At 39.5% G+C, this 15,580-nt stretch overlaps 1 protein-coding gene across 1 annotated transcript in view; it reads right to left on the reverse strand.

Annotated features, from left to right (window-relative positions):
- Positions 1-955: 955 nt before the first annotated feature.
- Positions 956-15,580, reverse strand: part of SYTL5 (synaptotagmin like 5) — a 50,136-nt gene continuing 35,511 nt past the window's right edge. Inside the window, exons 10-17 of the mRNA XM_041487926.1 lie at positions 12,176-12,241; positions 11,035-11,213; positions 9,699-9,801; positions 7,373-7,534; positions 4,147-4,255; positions 2,797-2,932; positions 1,710-1,918; positions 956-1,098 (exon numbers count right to left, since the gene is read on the reverse strand). Coding sequence (XP_041343860.1) covers positions 956-1,098; positions 1,710-1,918; positions 2,797-2,932; positions 4,147-4,255; positions 7,373-7,534; positions 9,699-9,801; positions 11,035-11,213; positions 12,176-12,241 — 1,107 coding nt within the window. The remainder of the gene's footprint in view (positions 1,099-1,709; positions 1,919-2,796; positions 2,933-4,146; positions 4,256-7,372; positions 7,535-9,698; positions 9,802-11,034; positions 11,214-12,175; positions 12,242-15,580) is intronic.

Raw genomic sequence — 15,580 nt, forward strand, 5'->3', positions numbered from 1 at the left:
AGAGGAGATTTTACAGTTATGCAAATCATTTTGGCATTTAATACCATTCTGTTCTATACAATCTGTTGAATCAAGTTTTAGCTAACTCTGTCCAAACCTGGCATGTGTCTCATCTCAGCAACACATCAGATGGGGACTGGCATGTGGACATATTCCCTCTGTTCAATGACCTCAGAAGGTCTTGGCTAGAGCTGTCAACTGAATGAAAAACACGGTAGCATCATGCAATTCTGGAAACTGAGGATTTGTTATGGTTTATTTTCATTAGAGGCTCTTTGACTACGTTGAACCAAGTCTGCCTTTTCTGCATGTGCATTAAAATTCCCAGAGGATGCCAGGACGCCAGCACTGCTCACCAGCTCACTGCTGCCTGTTCCTAGGGCAGTGCAACACTGCTTTGGTCCTGCTTGTTGGGTTTTGGTCCCAAGCCTGTGGTGCTGCACCACTGCACAGCCCAACAGGCAAACACGGTGAAGAAACATTGTTTGTTGTCCTTCATAACATTATGGCTTCTTAACTTACAAACACCAAAGCACAGACTGACTCTGAATCTGCTTGTTCTGTGCCACTGCTGCCTTCTGGGCCATCCCTGAGCCAGGAGATTCATAAACCTGGCACTGCTCACTGAATGACCAGTGAGAGTTTGCTGTGTCTGAGCAGCCCTCAGGCAGAATGCTCATCAGCTGCACACCAGCCACCAGAGGGGACACAGAAAGCCAGTCTGATCTCTGTGCAAGGTCCACTTCTCACTGGCTTCAGGAGAAACAATTCACACAAGAAGCCTGGGTAAAGAATGTGTGCATGAAAGTGCGGAATGCATTAACATCTCACTCAGAGCCTTAATAGCCAAGGCAAAGGGTACAACCCTTCTCACGTTCAAATGGGGCAAGTGACAAGAGCCTGGAGACCCCTGAGGCCAGGAGTAGCTGTGGCACCCCCCAGCAATTAAAGTCTTTCAGAGTCTGCGTTTCCCCATGCTGGATCTCAGCATTAACACCCCTTCCACCGCAGCTCCCGGACTGTCAATCATCTTCTGCCAGAGGTGCTGCTCTTCCCCTTGGGAGTCCATCCAGTCAACCTCCTTGCCATTGCTCACACCTGAAAATTGTAAAAACATGGCAATTTGCCATTTTAGGAAGCAGTTGGATAACATCATTCCTCATTTACTACAACAGCGTACAAGAGAAATGATAAGCGCTCTACACTTCCACCTGTACAGGGAGTTGTAGTGAAAACAGGCAGCTCCTGGAGAGCGCCAGTTTGTCACTGAACACCTTCAGGCACATGGGTAGAGGCTCATAAACCTCCCCACACTGCACCACAAACAACTTTTTCCCAGCCAGCACAGGGGGAATGGATTCACCCCTCTTCCAGCTCGCACCATGGCCAGCAGAAAGGCTGCACAGAAGTAGTTGACTCCTTCTCACTGGGATGCTAAGGAATGCTTCCCAAGGTATTCACAGTTCTTTTAGACTGTGCAGAAATACAAATGGGCACAAAATTTTTGTGTCTCGTTCACTGGAGGAAAGAACTAAATCATCTACAGGTTAACTACATGTTGCCTTTTCTCCATTTTCAAATTCCACAACTTCCCGTGTATTTTCAAAACAATCTGTAACATTTCTGTCCTCCATACACATGAATCACATGGGGTAAAGGAAAGAGGAGAGCAGAATAAGAGAAGCAACCCGAGTCAGATGGAACCTTACCATTTCCAGTGCTCAAACGGACACCTCCCAAAAAAATATTACTGGAAAGTGACTCCTTGTCCCACACAGTCAGCTCCAGGCAGACATTCCGTATGTCCCCTGAATTCAAGCCACTGAAAGCAAAGGTGTGATTCCACTGGGGGTTCACACTCCTTTTTACTATGGGAGTTTTGTGTTTTGTGGCCTTGCTGTCATCTGGGAGCAGGTATCTGGGAGATAAAGAAAAGGATAATGAATATGGAAATGGATTTTCACATAGTAATCATAATATATAACAATCATGTAGGAGCTCAAATGGGGTCAGGACCCCATCTCCCCACTGGTATTATGTTAAGCATCTACCTCAAGTCTTGTTTTGCATTTGTACTCCATTTGTTCTCATACCTACAGTGTCAGTTACCATAAGCAGAAATTGGAATTAGATCTCCTTGCCCCAAGACTCAAACACGAACTTTTTGCTTCAGTGAGGCTAAATATAGAGAGAGTCATAAAAACATTGGCTAGAAAGGCCCTCTCTGGAGTCATCATGTCCAGTATCTGTCTCAAAGTGCAACAAGAGATTGTCCAGAAAGAAATGAAAATTATTTTTTCTACTTGAAATGTATGTGCTGAGTGATAGTTTTAAGCACAGCATAAGATCAAGATAAATTCTAAGCTCCACCAGGGAATTAAAGACAGGATGTTTCCTTTGGACCCTGTTTAGTAACACCACTCAACCCATTACTATGAATTGCAACATATCTATTAATCAGCAAGCCTGAAAACTAGCATTCAGAGCAAAAAATGGCAAAGAAAAATGTTTTAAGATATCTATTACTTCCTAAATGTAACATTTATAATGCATGTCCTACATTTATGAGAAATCCATTATAATGAGACATGCAGGATTTTTTTCAAACACAATCATTCTGTGTAGTTTGGATTTTGAGTGTCCAACACAAAATGCTGCATATCTAAAAAAACACACATATGTTGTCATACTACGTAATTTTTTTTGTGTACCCACATGCTTACAGGCATGTGATACAAATCTTACATTAGATTCAGTGCAGTCATTAAAAAAAGGAGAGGAAAAAACCCCACAAACCCTTTAACAAAAGTATCAGATGTGCCTCCTGATTTCACTGCTGTTAAATTCTTTGCTTCTTTGATGAGGACTTCTAATATGCCTCCAGATGGCAGATGAGAATCTCCTTTCTTTCCTTTCTTGAAGCCTCTCTTTCCTAAACATAGAACAAAGTTGCAAAATTACAATCAGAAATTATATTGTAGTGTATATTATATACTCACAGACTCCAGGCTGAGGTACTGACCCCGCTCTAATAAATATAATATCTAATAGATGTAATGTATCAGTATATATTGTAAGACTGATTTAAAAATGTAAATTGTCTTGGCTAAATTTTTAAAAGTAATCATCAGGAGTGATGTTAAAATTTACTAATTTAAAAAAATGCAGACTGTATCTGGACTGAGCTGATAACAATGAGTGTTTAGGGGAGCAAACCTTGAGTAAACCTTACTACTACTAGAGGGAATATCATCTGTGATAAAAAAAAAAAAAAAGAAAGGAAAAGAAAGAAATCTAATCCATCAAATGCAAATGCTGACAAGCCATACTGTCACTGAAACAGTGATATACCTGCATCTGGTACATCCATGTGCACCCAGGTGCTACCCAGTGATCGCTCTCCCTTCAAAGGTTTGCTGTTCCTCATGCTAATACAATGCAAAGAGAGAGTAACTCTTCTCCCTTGTTCATTGCTGGTGAAAATAATGGCTCATTCCAAAGAACTCAAGTAAGATTTTACAGGACTAAATTGCACCAGTAATACAGTAAGACTGAGCAGAGGAAAAGCAGTGAGAAAAATGTGTGAAAATGAGGAGGCAGATTAAGGTGAATTAAGCATGAAGAACTAAGTGAAGTCTATTACTTGATCAGCTAAGCACTGTATATAACTAGCTCAAAAAAGAACTCTCAGACTACAATGCAGACAATTTATTTCTCTGTGGATGCCCTTGATCATGTTACCTAATGTCTGGATTTTTTTTTTTAAATTAAGTCAGAGCCATGCATCAACCATTGACTGCATATTCCTCTTCCTTTCTCTTTCCTTAAGTTTAGTGTAAGAGAAAAGAATGAAGCAAAAGAAACATACACATGGTTCAGAATTTCCATATATAACCATTAAGCCAGGCTGGATAAGGCCTTGAGCAACCTGGTCTAGTGGAAAGTGTCCCTGCTCATGGCAGGGGGCTTGGGACTAGATGGTCTTTCAGGTCCATTCCAACCCTTAGCATTCTGTGATTCTATGAATGAGCATATTAAAGTATGATTTCAATCTTCACCAATACCATTACTTCACCCTAAGTGAGGATTTTTAATACATCATCATCACATGATTTTTCAAATCCTCATTATTAATGTTTGTTTTACCTTGGAACTGCCCCAGAGGAAGCATTAGGTTTCTGTCTGGAGGAATATAACGTAAAACCACTGTCAGTTCTCCTTTGTATTGAAGCCCAAAATCTGTCACAGCCTCCACCTGAAGAGAAAACAAACCAAGCAGAAACCCAGCCAAGGTTAATCATTCAACTTTTTATTTTGATTTTAATTCTGCTGAAATACAGCAATACATCCATATAATGTTTTAAACACTTCTTAAACACATCCAGATGTACCAGCCCACTTTCAGATAATAAGACATTCCAAATTGGAGGCAATCACTTTTTAGAAAACTTTCTGAGCTAGGGAATGCAAGCTCTCAGAAAAATAAACCCATGTGGCATTAGACAATGTTCAGTGAACACACAGAGGAGAGAGTTATTTAGCATAAGTGAAAAAAAAACAACAGCAAAAACCCCCTCAAACTTATTTCTGAGTATATAAACTATAACTGATTAAAGCTGATAGCTGGCCCTTGTTTGCACCAGTCAGGATTTAAAATGTAATTAGTTTCACGGATTTTAGAAAAATCACTCCTGAGTCAGTCTTTGACTAGATGTGTAGGGAACAAAGGTGAGGGAGAGCAGAGTGCAGTTTTGAAATAGAAAAACCTCTTAAAACTGTCATTCCCAGTGTCCTGTCTCTTTTCTACAGAGCTATTATTTCTGCATTTCTACATATTTTTAAATCTTCTTTAAATTTTAAATCTTACCCAGAAGAATGCAATCAATGCTCTTCAGTCCATCCTTTTAAAAATATCAGGCCTTCACTGGCAAGGTACTGAACTTCCATTAACATTGTAAAAAGTTGGAAACTACATTTTAAAAACATTGGGTGCATCACAGAGAGCTCTAACTTCACTGGTGGAGCTGGGACTACTCAGATGCTCTCAGCAGCCTGGTCCATGACAGCTGTCCCTGCCCATGGCAGGGGATTGGAATGGGATGATCCTTAAGGCCCCTTCAAACCCAAACCATTCTGAGACTCTGTGATGTGATTTCTGTACATGCTTCAGTGCTTAGGTTTGGTACAAATGAACAAAACTTCCTGATTTCTTCAGAGGGACGAAGGACATGGATAAAGGGAGAGGATCCTCCAGCACTGCTGGAGGCACATGAGACACCACAGAAGCCTTTAAAGAACTGCTTGTGGAGGAATGTCTGTCCTGTGAATGTCTGACCTTCTATGAGATGTATTCAGCTTGTTTCCTGACACCCACAAAGGTCAGAGTTCTACTGCCCAGAGAAAACAAGCCAAAAAACCCCACCAGGAATTCATAAGGTGTGTGCAGAGAGCCAGCATTGCCTTCACCTCACAGACTCCAGGCTGAGGCACTGACTGCTCACTGGGCTGAGTCTGCACCCAAGGATGGGACAGAGAACAAAGCCATTTCAGTCACAGCAACAGGGCTCTTTTGAGACTTTGAAGCATTTTTAGAGCAACACAAGCACTACAGTGTTGCTCCACACACTCAGAAAAACAGTCCTGTCTGACACCAGTGCCCAATGCCAGCTGCTACAACAAAGGACTAAAGAAAACCTGTAGTAAATGGCTGTGGAATAATTTCCACATCTACACTTTGCCAGTCAGGCAGCTCACAAAGCAAATTTAGGATCAAGTTTTCTAGAAAGGCATCAAAGGTTATTTTTTATTTAGTTCTACTAGTGGACAAGCAATGGTGTAAGCCCTAATGTCAGAAAAAAATTTGTCAGCCTCTCCCCCAAACCCACATGACCCTGTCTGTCTTTAGCCACAGAACTATTTTCTCTACTGTTTCTGACTTAATCACACTCCTCTGGAAACAGATCTCTCAATGCTCATAGAAGAAACACATCTTCAAGTCGCCAACCTTTCACTAAAGTAGCTAAATGATTCATGATAAAACAAACAAAGCACTGTAATAAATCCCAGAAAATGTTTGATTGCCATTCCTCCATTCCTGTCTCTATCAGGAGTCCATGTAGGAGAATAGTGTGTATTTTTTGCATGGATATTAACCAGTGCTTCTTTTAGTAGTAGTAATTGATATATTTTTTTAAATATCATCCTTGCTGATCAAAAACTTTAGCAGTGTTCTAAGTTTAGAAAGATTATTGGTAACAACTTAGGAGGCAGAGAAGACCAATTCTGTGTTTGCTTTCTTTGACAGTAAAAGAAGTAATTTAAAAATATTTTTATTGGGTTTGGAAAAAAATCAGATATCACCTTCCAGCTGGACTGGCTGAAATGCTTAGTGCCTCATGACTTATTTTCCTGAGCAGGAGAGCTTCATGAGTCTCTTGGTTATTTTCCAGTTAGGATTAAAAGAAATTACCTAGAAATTAATTACAGAGCAAACAGATCCATCTCCCACCTGACAGAATGGCAAAAAATAAACACTCTCTCCTGATACCCAAAAGATAACTTGATTTCCTTAAATGTAATGAACACAGAAAAACCAAATTATCTAGTCAACCTTGACAATATTAGCTGCATACCTTATATTTTTTTGAAATTAGAAAGATACACTTTTTTAAATGTCAGTCTAAACCCCTGGAGTTCCTGGGGATTATGGCTGCTGCAGGAGCAAGCAAGAGAGAAGCCTTTAATCCTTTAGTTTACAACAGCTCTTTGAATGTCTTCCAAAAATAAAAAAATGAACACCTTTGGCAGTGCAGGAGAGCCCAGGGCACAGAAGTCACCCTACCCTCCCCTGAGTGCAGGGCATGCTCTGTGTCACAGACAGCTCAATCTGCTTTTTCAGAAACCTTTTCTTGTGCCTTTGCAGTAAAGGTGAATGAGAGAGATTAAGAAGTTGTTTTGTCACATCTGAGAGGTGTAAAGCACTTTGAACGTAAAAAAATAAAGCTTGTTTCTTTAACAACCTCTTAAGGGTTGGGTAAGGGGAATCATAGGGAAGTTCTTTGTTTTATGTGCTATTTTAAAAGATCAATGATTTTACTAAGTCATTTTTTTATTGGAGTTTATTACAGGATGAATTTACGGTTTCCTCAAAAGCTTTTTTTGTTATTGTTTTTAAGTAGCCAATAATATGTGAAAATTTCATGGAGACTTTAAAATCAGCAAGCTTTTACTGAATTAAGAATAAGTATTTTTTTTTAATTGTCTAATGAGACACTTATAAAGTCCTGCTTATAAAAAAGTTCCAAAGGGAAAAAATAACTAACTCTTGCTAAATTTGCTTCACAGCACTTTCACCAGTCCTGGAAACCCTTACCTTGGGCTGGAGCACAAACCATTCATCGCCCTGATTTTCAAAGTTCCAGGAATCAAATGGAATTTCCACTTCCCCAAGGAAGCTATTGTGTCCAAATCTGTCATAGTGCCAGACAGAGACCTGTAGGGTCCTGGTTTCCAGCTGTGAGTGGCTGATGACATACTACCAACAGAAAAAGAGAGAAAGAAACTCTCAGAATAAGCAGAAATAATATTTTCCACAGAGCCTTTTATGGCTCTAGCTCAGTTGCACCAAGCCCACAGCAGTTAACAAATGGAGCATAAAAGAGAGATTTGTTTTCCTTGCAAGCAAGATTGACCTAGCCAGAAAGCTCATAATATTAATGTGAAATCTTTATTTTCTGTATACATCCAGTGATAATTTATATATACATAAATTCTATCACTATTGTGGCTTTTCTTTTGGTATAGTTTACTGAGTGTTTATTACTATAAAGTAAATTATGATGCTTCAAAATATGATCCTACAAGTTAATTCCCCACAAGTTTAGGAAAAGAAGCAGATCAACACCCAGGTTGATAAAAAGAAGCAGCCCTACTGGTTCTTTCATCCCTACAGACAGTCTGCTTAACACTGCTTTCCAGAAGGCAACCTTTCATTTCCAATTTTTTCTTTGTAGCTTACAAAAATTTGTTCTGAAAACACATACAGCAGCATCTGCAAGGCATGCACTGAGCCTATCAGTAACCATTGCTGGGTTTGAAAGCTATTAAAAAACTCATGTCTAGCTATTAATACACCAAAAATATTAAAAAAATTCACATCTAGATATTAATATATCAAAGCTATTAAAATACTAGCATTGTAGTCTAGCAAATACACAGAAAATTATAAACATCTGGAATTCTGGCTCTGCACACTCTACTTTTAGCAAAAAGTCTATTATTTCCTTGACATTCACCCTTCTCCCAGCGTTAGCTGACGAAGCCCAGATGTCTTATTTTTGCATCAGGAACAATATCTGGGCATGGACAAAAGCTGAACCAGTCAAGTCAGTTGGCCAATTATGTACAGATACATCTACAGTGCCTAACCCTAAATGCCAACTGTTCCACTGTGAGAAACCTCATATTCTGCAACAATGGAGTAAAAGTCAAAGAGGGAAGATACAAGACAGATTTGTTTATTTTTTTTTTCTTTTTAACAGGATTTTCAGTTGGAATGAACAACTCTTCCTTACCTACGCACATTTCAGGTAACTCCCTTTTGTTACAATCCGTATTTCTGAGAAACTTCTGTCCTATCTTCACCCAGCACTTATGTTTAGTGCTATATTACTTGATAAATAAGGTCAAATACTTTATTTTTCCCAGTTCAGACAAGCCTTAATTTTACTCTATACCATTTAAAAATGAGGCTATAAAAAGTCTCTCCCTTGGCAAGCAGCACGGCCAGACCGAGTGTGTGTGCCTGCAAAATGGTTTTGTAGCCAGGCTAAGCCAAGTACACCAGCCAGGGAACATCCATTTGCTTCTATTATAGGAAATTTAAAATGTAAGTGAAATTTAAAAAATAAATATAAATAAATAAATTCAGGAGAAACTAAAAGGGGTTTCTGGTTTCATGGCAGCCTGCTGGATAACTCCTTTCAGTTGGTAGGAAAGGGAAGCATCAGGAGCCTTGAGGTCAAGGTGCCAGAGAGGCAGAGAAGGGGCAGCAGCCCCCCCATTCCCTCCTGCCCCACAGAGCCAGGGAGGTGAATAAGCAGCTGGTGAGGAGCTCAGCAGAGTTCAGCCTCTCTGGCGGGGATGGGAGAGCTGTGGGCATTGTGTCCTCAGGCACATCAAGCCCATTGCAACAGAAAATGAACTTCACCACGGGTTTTTAAGAAGACAAATAGTGAAGCAGATGCTAACATTTTTTTATCAAAGTTAGTTCTGCTTTAGAAATAAGTTAAACCTCCCAGAAGAATTCAGATCTTACTGCAAAATGTTATTTTCTCTTCTAAATCAGTTAGACAGGAAGTTCTAATCTGGCTTTGTTTCAGCATCAGGTGTATAAAATCTCTAAGGTGCTTTTAACAACTCTAAGGCCAGGCTAGATGGGAACATCAACAGTTTTGAAAGAGATCTGTGGAAATCAATGGAATTTTTAACCATAAAGGAGAGAACCAAACAAAACCAATTTCTTAATGCTGAAAGCCACAAACTGAACTCATAGGTTTGCTAGATGCTTTTGCTTAAACACCTTCCCTTTTGAGGCATTTCTTCCAAGTTCTAATCCCTGTACTGGAACACATATAGAAAATACCTGTGAGCACAAGTGAAACATTCATCAGAGCCTGAGAGAGAGAGACTCTTCTCACCTTCAGTGTTTCATTAAATTCTGGGTTGGTGCTGTTACTTTTAATTTTGGTCTTGCGCTTACTTTGGCGGGACTTATCAGGCAGAAGGTAGGCTTTGACATATCTGCAGAGCAGGGAGCAAAGGGTTAGCAAGGAATACAGAATGACCAGTCTGAGCAAAGGCCTGACATTGCTGCATCAGCAACACATATGAGGAAATTCATTTTTGCAGTATAAAGAGTGTAAACACGTAACAGAGAATATGCAAAACATGGAGAGGTATGGCCCTTACCTACAAACGTGGTGGTGTAAGTCAGATAAGATCAGAACAAGAAAAGGTAGAGCTAAATTTATTTATTTATCTTCAGAAATGCAACAAGCTTTCCTAACAATTTTCCTTTTGCCATATATGATTACCAGCTGGTCATATATGACAAGATATACACCAAACCACAAGAGAATTAAAGACTTTGCAATTTTTTATACCATAGATTTATCATTATTATAGACACTAACTGTTACTTTCTGCTGAGAGAATTTACATATTATACTGAAAACTATTATGAGAGGCTCAGAAAACAGCTGGGGTTGTTCAGCCTGGAGAAAAGGAGACTCAGAGATGACCTTACACTCTCTACAACTCCCTGAAAGGTGGCTGTGCTCAGGTGGGGCTGGGCTCTTTCTCCAGGCAGCAGCTGACAGAACCAGAGGACACAGTCTTGAGCTGTGCCAAGGGAAATATAGGTTGGATATTAGGAAAAAGGTTTTTATAGAAAGAGTGATAAAGTACTGGAATTGTCTGCCCAGGGAGGTGGTGGAGTCACCATCCCTGGATGTGTTTAAATAAAGATTGGATGTGGCACTCAGTGCCGTGGTTTAGTTGAGGCGTTGGGGCTGGGATGGACTCGATGATCTTGAAGGTCTCTTCTAACCTTGTGATTCTGTGAATTCTGTGAAAATATGGTGCTTGCAAAGTGAGTATATGGGCCCATGAAAACAAAGTTATTTCCATTAATCTTTGCTTCCAGAACATCACTCCTCTCCTATACTTCAGTTTTGATTACAGAAGTAAAAGAAATTCGATGCTGCCTGGCCATTCCTTCATATTTTTTTCCCTTTTAGTATCAAATAGATTGGTAATTTAAATAGTTTTACTGTTTCCCCAGAACAGGTACATGTTGCCTTAAGAAGCACACAGGAAATCCCTTCCCACAGGGAGCCCAAACCCAGCCATCACCAAAATGCTGCTTGTACCAACTGGATCCTCTGAATTCCCAGGCTTGAGTCCCAAGCCCTGGTTAGAGCCAGGATGGGACACCCCAGCAGAGCTGAAGGAAATTAAATTCTCAGTGCTTACGGGTCGGTCCTTTGCTTCCTCTCGTCTGCAATGGCCAGGTTTCTGCAGCTCCTCACCAGGATGTTGAGGGCCCCTGTTTTGTAGACGTAATTGATATTGAGGAGGATTTCCCCGCTGACCTTCACGTTGCCATAGTCACCGGTTTCACTGTAAACACTCACCATGCTGTTAATGCTCGTCTGGAGGGGGACAGAAAAAGGGCTCAGAGGCTGAAACACTCTACTCTTTCCCAAAATATGCTTCTCTTTTTTTTTTTTTTTTCATAAAGCTACAGCCTTGCAATATTGTCACACTTTTTAGGACTTGCTATGGAAACAGCTATATCATAGAACAGAATTGCCATGATTTGATATGAAGGGAATAAGAACTGTAGTTAATAGTAGTTTAAATGTCTAGACAGATGTTTTTCCATGCAAGACTCAAAACTATTTATAAACATGACTGAATTTAAATTACCGCCTCTTAATTAATATATGGACTGAAGAGCAGACAGGCTACATAAATTGTAAGCTCATGTAAGTTCCAAGCAGAAAAAAAAATTAAAAAATTAAAATTCACTTCTCTGGCTCACCTAATTTTTACTGAGTCTCGTAAGACAACTGCTGACAGAGCCCTTAGGAAAACTTACAGGGATGCTTCCCATAATGGAAATAGTATAAAACCGTATTTATTTAAAGTGGCACCTGTCTCTCATTAACAATTCTAAAAGAAGGAGCAAAATTCCACCCTCACCCTATTTCTTCATATTTTGTAAAGTAAAAAAATTATATTAATAATACCACAATTTTTTCTGCTACAGTGTAATATATCATCCCTCAATCCCTCTTCCTTCACACTCATAAAATGCAGAGTACTGCTATGAGGATTCCCTCTTCCAAAAGTTTACACTTAGGAAAAAACCTGAATATTTTTTAAAGAAAACTGGAGAAATATGACATTGCCAGAACCAAAAGCATTTGAGAAACCTGGCATGCCTTTCCTTTTGAGTCATTGAATAAAATTGCTCCAAAACATATATAACCACCTAAATTCTGACACACAGGAAACTTGCAAGACACCCAGGTACAGTCTTCAATAAAAAGAGAGAAAGGAGAGAGAAACCTTAAAAGTAAGCTAGAGCAGAGGATTCAGGAGAACTCACAGTGTCACCATCTGCTTCGGGAACATTTAAATATGTCCATTTTCTGTCAGAACCTTCTGGGGAGTTCTTTAAAGAAGTCAGTGCAAAAGATCAAGAGAAAAGAGCATTAGACTGCTGCAATAAGAAAGAGTAAGTGCAGTGAGAAATCTTTATCTATATAGAAAGGTAAAGGAAGTTTGCATTGCAAAGACATAGTGAGAAAGCAAGAAAAAGGTATCACCAAATCAGAGAAATGGTGTGTTCTCCATACACTTCAAGTATTGAAGGATGCATGGTTCAAAGTAATTACATAGAAATGAGGTCATCTCTGTATCAAAATAAACACATTATGTTTTAGAACAGTAGCTCAGCAGGTTTGGATTCACACTGGCTTACACTGGATTTGTTCTCATTTACATGTCCATGTCCTCCCTGAAGCCAGCCAAAATCTAAGCATTCCTCTGTTTGCAGCATCAGTGCCTCTGTAAGGAGGGGCAGTTTCTCTGTGGAGTTTGTAAGGACAGATGACAATTGCACTAAAATGTTGAAACATGTCACTCTGGGGAAAAAATACGGTAATTCATTACTGGGGGACACGTTTTCCCTCCTCTGCTTGCCAGAGCAGGATCTCACCAACTGTGTCTTGATCCATCTCCTTCCCTGGCAGCTGCAGGGAAGGGCACAGTCCAGGGAAAGGGCCACACAGAAGGAATTGGTTTGTGACAAAAGCCAGCTCTCCAAGCACCCTGCCCAAGGCCCCTGCAGCACAGGAGGCTCAAGGGATAAACAGTTCTGTGTCAATGTGGTAAACAACAACAGACAGGAAAAAGTGTTATTTACATAAGCAATTATTACCCATAAATTTAATTTTATATCCCATGTAGGAAAAATAAACAGCAAAAAAAAAAAAAGTGGTTTTGATGTATTTATGCTGGCTGGCTTTATCCTTAATTAAGAAAAAAACAAAAGAAAGAAAAATTATTGTCCTTTTAATCCTTTTTATAAATTTATGAAATTCCATTAACTGGACTGGTTAAAATTACTGGAGAATTATCAAGACATACCAACCAAGTGACATATTTCCTCCAATTTCTAACATGCCTTGAGCTAAATTCCAGCCTTTACTATTTATACATTTCCACCTCTAAAATACATGAAAATATCCTTTTATACTGTTAGGGAACTTAACCACTCCAGTATGTGCTAAAAAATGCCTAAATTATCCCTGCAACAATTTGTATGCCCACTTCAGAAAAAAAAAAAAAACCACCCCAAGGTTATACCAATACAAGGAGGTGGATGAGTTGTTTTCTCCTCCAAACACTTCTTCTCTAATCTAAATACTTTTTTTCCCTCAATCTTTATGTAAGCAGGCAGCAAGAGATAAATGGCTGGGGTAAAAAAAAAAACAAAACAAAAAACCATGATAGAAGGTCTGAAAAAAATAGATGGCCCCTGACCCTTGAATTTATGCAAACACAATTTCTGATTTGCTTGCCAACCATGAAGAAAATTATACAAATTTAGTAAAATTTTATAAACTTGACTTTTGTCCCCCACTCCCAGACTCTGTTCTGTAGAATTTACACTGGACATTGCATACACTAAATGTAAAATCCCAAAGAAAAATACTCATATTCCTGTTTAGTAAGTAGCAAACAACATATGAAGGACACAGAGTCTTATTTTGATACCTCACTAAGAATTATATTTGTTTTGCCTCATATCTTATTGCTGCAGTAAAGCACTGGAACATTTTAGTCTCACTGATGGGGTGGGTCTTGACAGCAACACATAAATATGTGGTGGAAGAAGGATGAAGAGAAAACTAAATTCACAGTTCATGCAATAGCACTGGGGAAACACAAAATAAAAGACTAACACAGATACAATTTCTCTTCAATTTCCTTTTCTATTTTTGCTCATTCATGTTGTAGGTAGATTTGAAGTGTCTTTTATCCTTTGTGATATTTCTTTCTTTTCCTCAAATAGTCATTGTAAGACTAGCCATACTTATTTCACATTCAAGGGAAGGGAAGGGAAGGGAAGAGAAGGGAAGGGAAGGGAAGGGAAGGACCCAGTTATGAGTTTACTTGTTCATAAATAACATTATTTCAATGTGATTTAATAGTTAACAGTCATTTGACAGATAGCACAAGATAAAAAAATCATACTGAGCAAGAAGGCTCAAAGGCTTAAAATAATCAAAGTGAAAGTAAAAATATGATGGGAAAATGTTAGTAACACATTTAAGGTGAATAAAGAAATGAACCTGTAAAATTGCCCTTCTCTTGCAGGGAGAAGCAGCTGGCCATTCACAACTTTGCCATTAACATTGCATGCAGTGACATTAAAAATCATGTCATGGTGAATAAGGAGAAGTGGGAGCATTGAGATGTGAGATTATCTCAAACCTACAGCCCTGGAAAAGCTGCACTTTGCTTAAGAGAAAGGTCAGAGGGAAATCTACAGCAAAGGACAAAACCCAACACATGGACAGGATGCTGCCTGAAGCACAGAGGGAAGGATCTCTAAATGCAGTTCCTAAATTAGAGAAAACACTTAAGCCCCTGGAACTCTCCTATCAATATTCAGAGGAAATGAAAATCATTCTGTCTATAAAATGCCTGGGACCAGCAAGCACTGGAGGCTGTGAGTCACTGCCAGCCTGGGCTAGGTGGGTGTAATTAGCCCAGTGTGCACAGGCTACAGAGCTCAGGTCTGACATGGTGTGTCTGTTTCTGTGAGCAACAAAAATCAGAGGGGGAAATGGTCTGACACAGCCAGATCTAAAACATCAAAATGCTCTGTCAGCTTAGGTTCAGCCAACTCCATTTCTTTGGGAGCAAGAGCTCCACTGGGCATTCCCTTGGCCTGGCTTAGAGACTAATGGGGGTGCAGTCTATAAAGCACAGTTCTTTAGTTATTGTCAAAGACAATAATTTCCCCCCTTTTAGTATTCAGACTCATCTTCATCCTCTTCAGCACTCACACACTCTACATAGAGTTGCAGCTTTGTGCAGTCCAGAGCTATTCTTAGACACAAGCCATAAAGAAGAGTGGCCAGAGAGGACTCTCTGAAGATATTATCAGTTGCCCACAGATCCCAAAAATGAGGTACACAGCAGATAGCAATAAACTAGACATGTTAAAGGTTGCTTTTATTATCTATTTTCTTTCCCAGTGATTAACAGGCTGCATAATCAACAGCAGAACCTTCTTATACCAATTTTGTTGCTACCATTAGGTGCAGCTACCTCTTTATTGTCACCAAACTAATCCCCAAGCACCTCTCCCCTGCAGTAAAGGGAAATACTTTCCAGATGTGGGTGGCATAGGAGTCATGCCATGAAGAATGAGAGAAAGTGAGCTGCGGGATGGACAATGATTCCATGGAAGTGGGATGTGTGCAAACACAGACAAATG

Source organism: Pyrgilauda ruficollis, unplaced genomic scaffold (assembly GCF_017590135.1).
Source record: "Pyrgilauda ruficollis isolate IOZ18807 unplaced genomic scaffold, ASM1759013v1 scaffold85, whole genome shotgun sequence".
Lineage (NCBI taxonomy): Eukaryota > Metazoa > Chordata > Aves > Passeriformes > Passeridae > Pyrgilauda > Pyrgilauda ruficollis.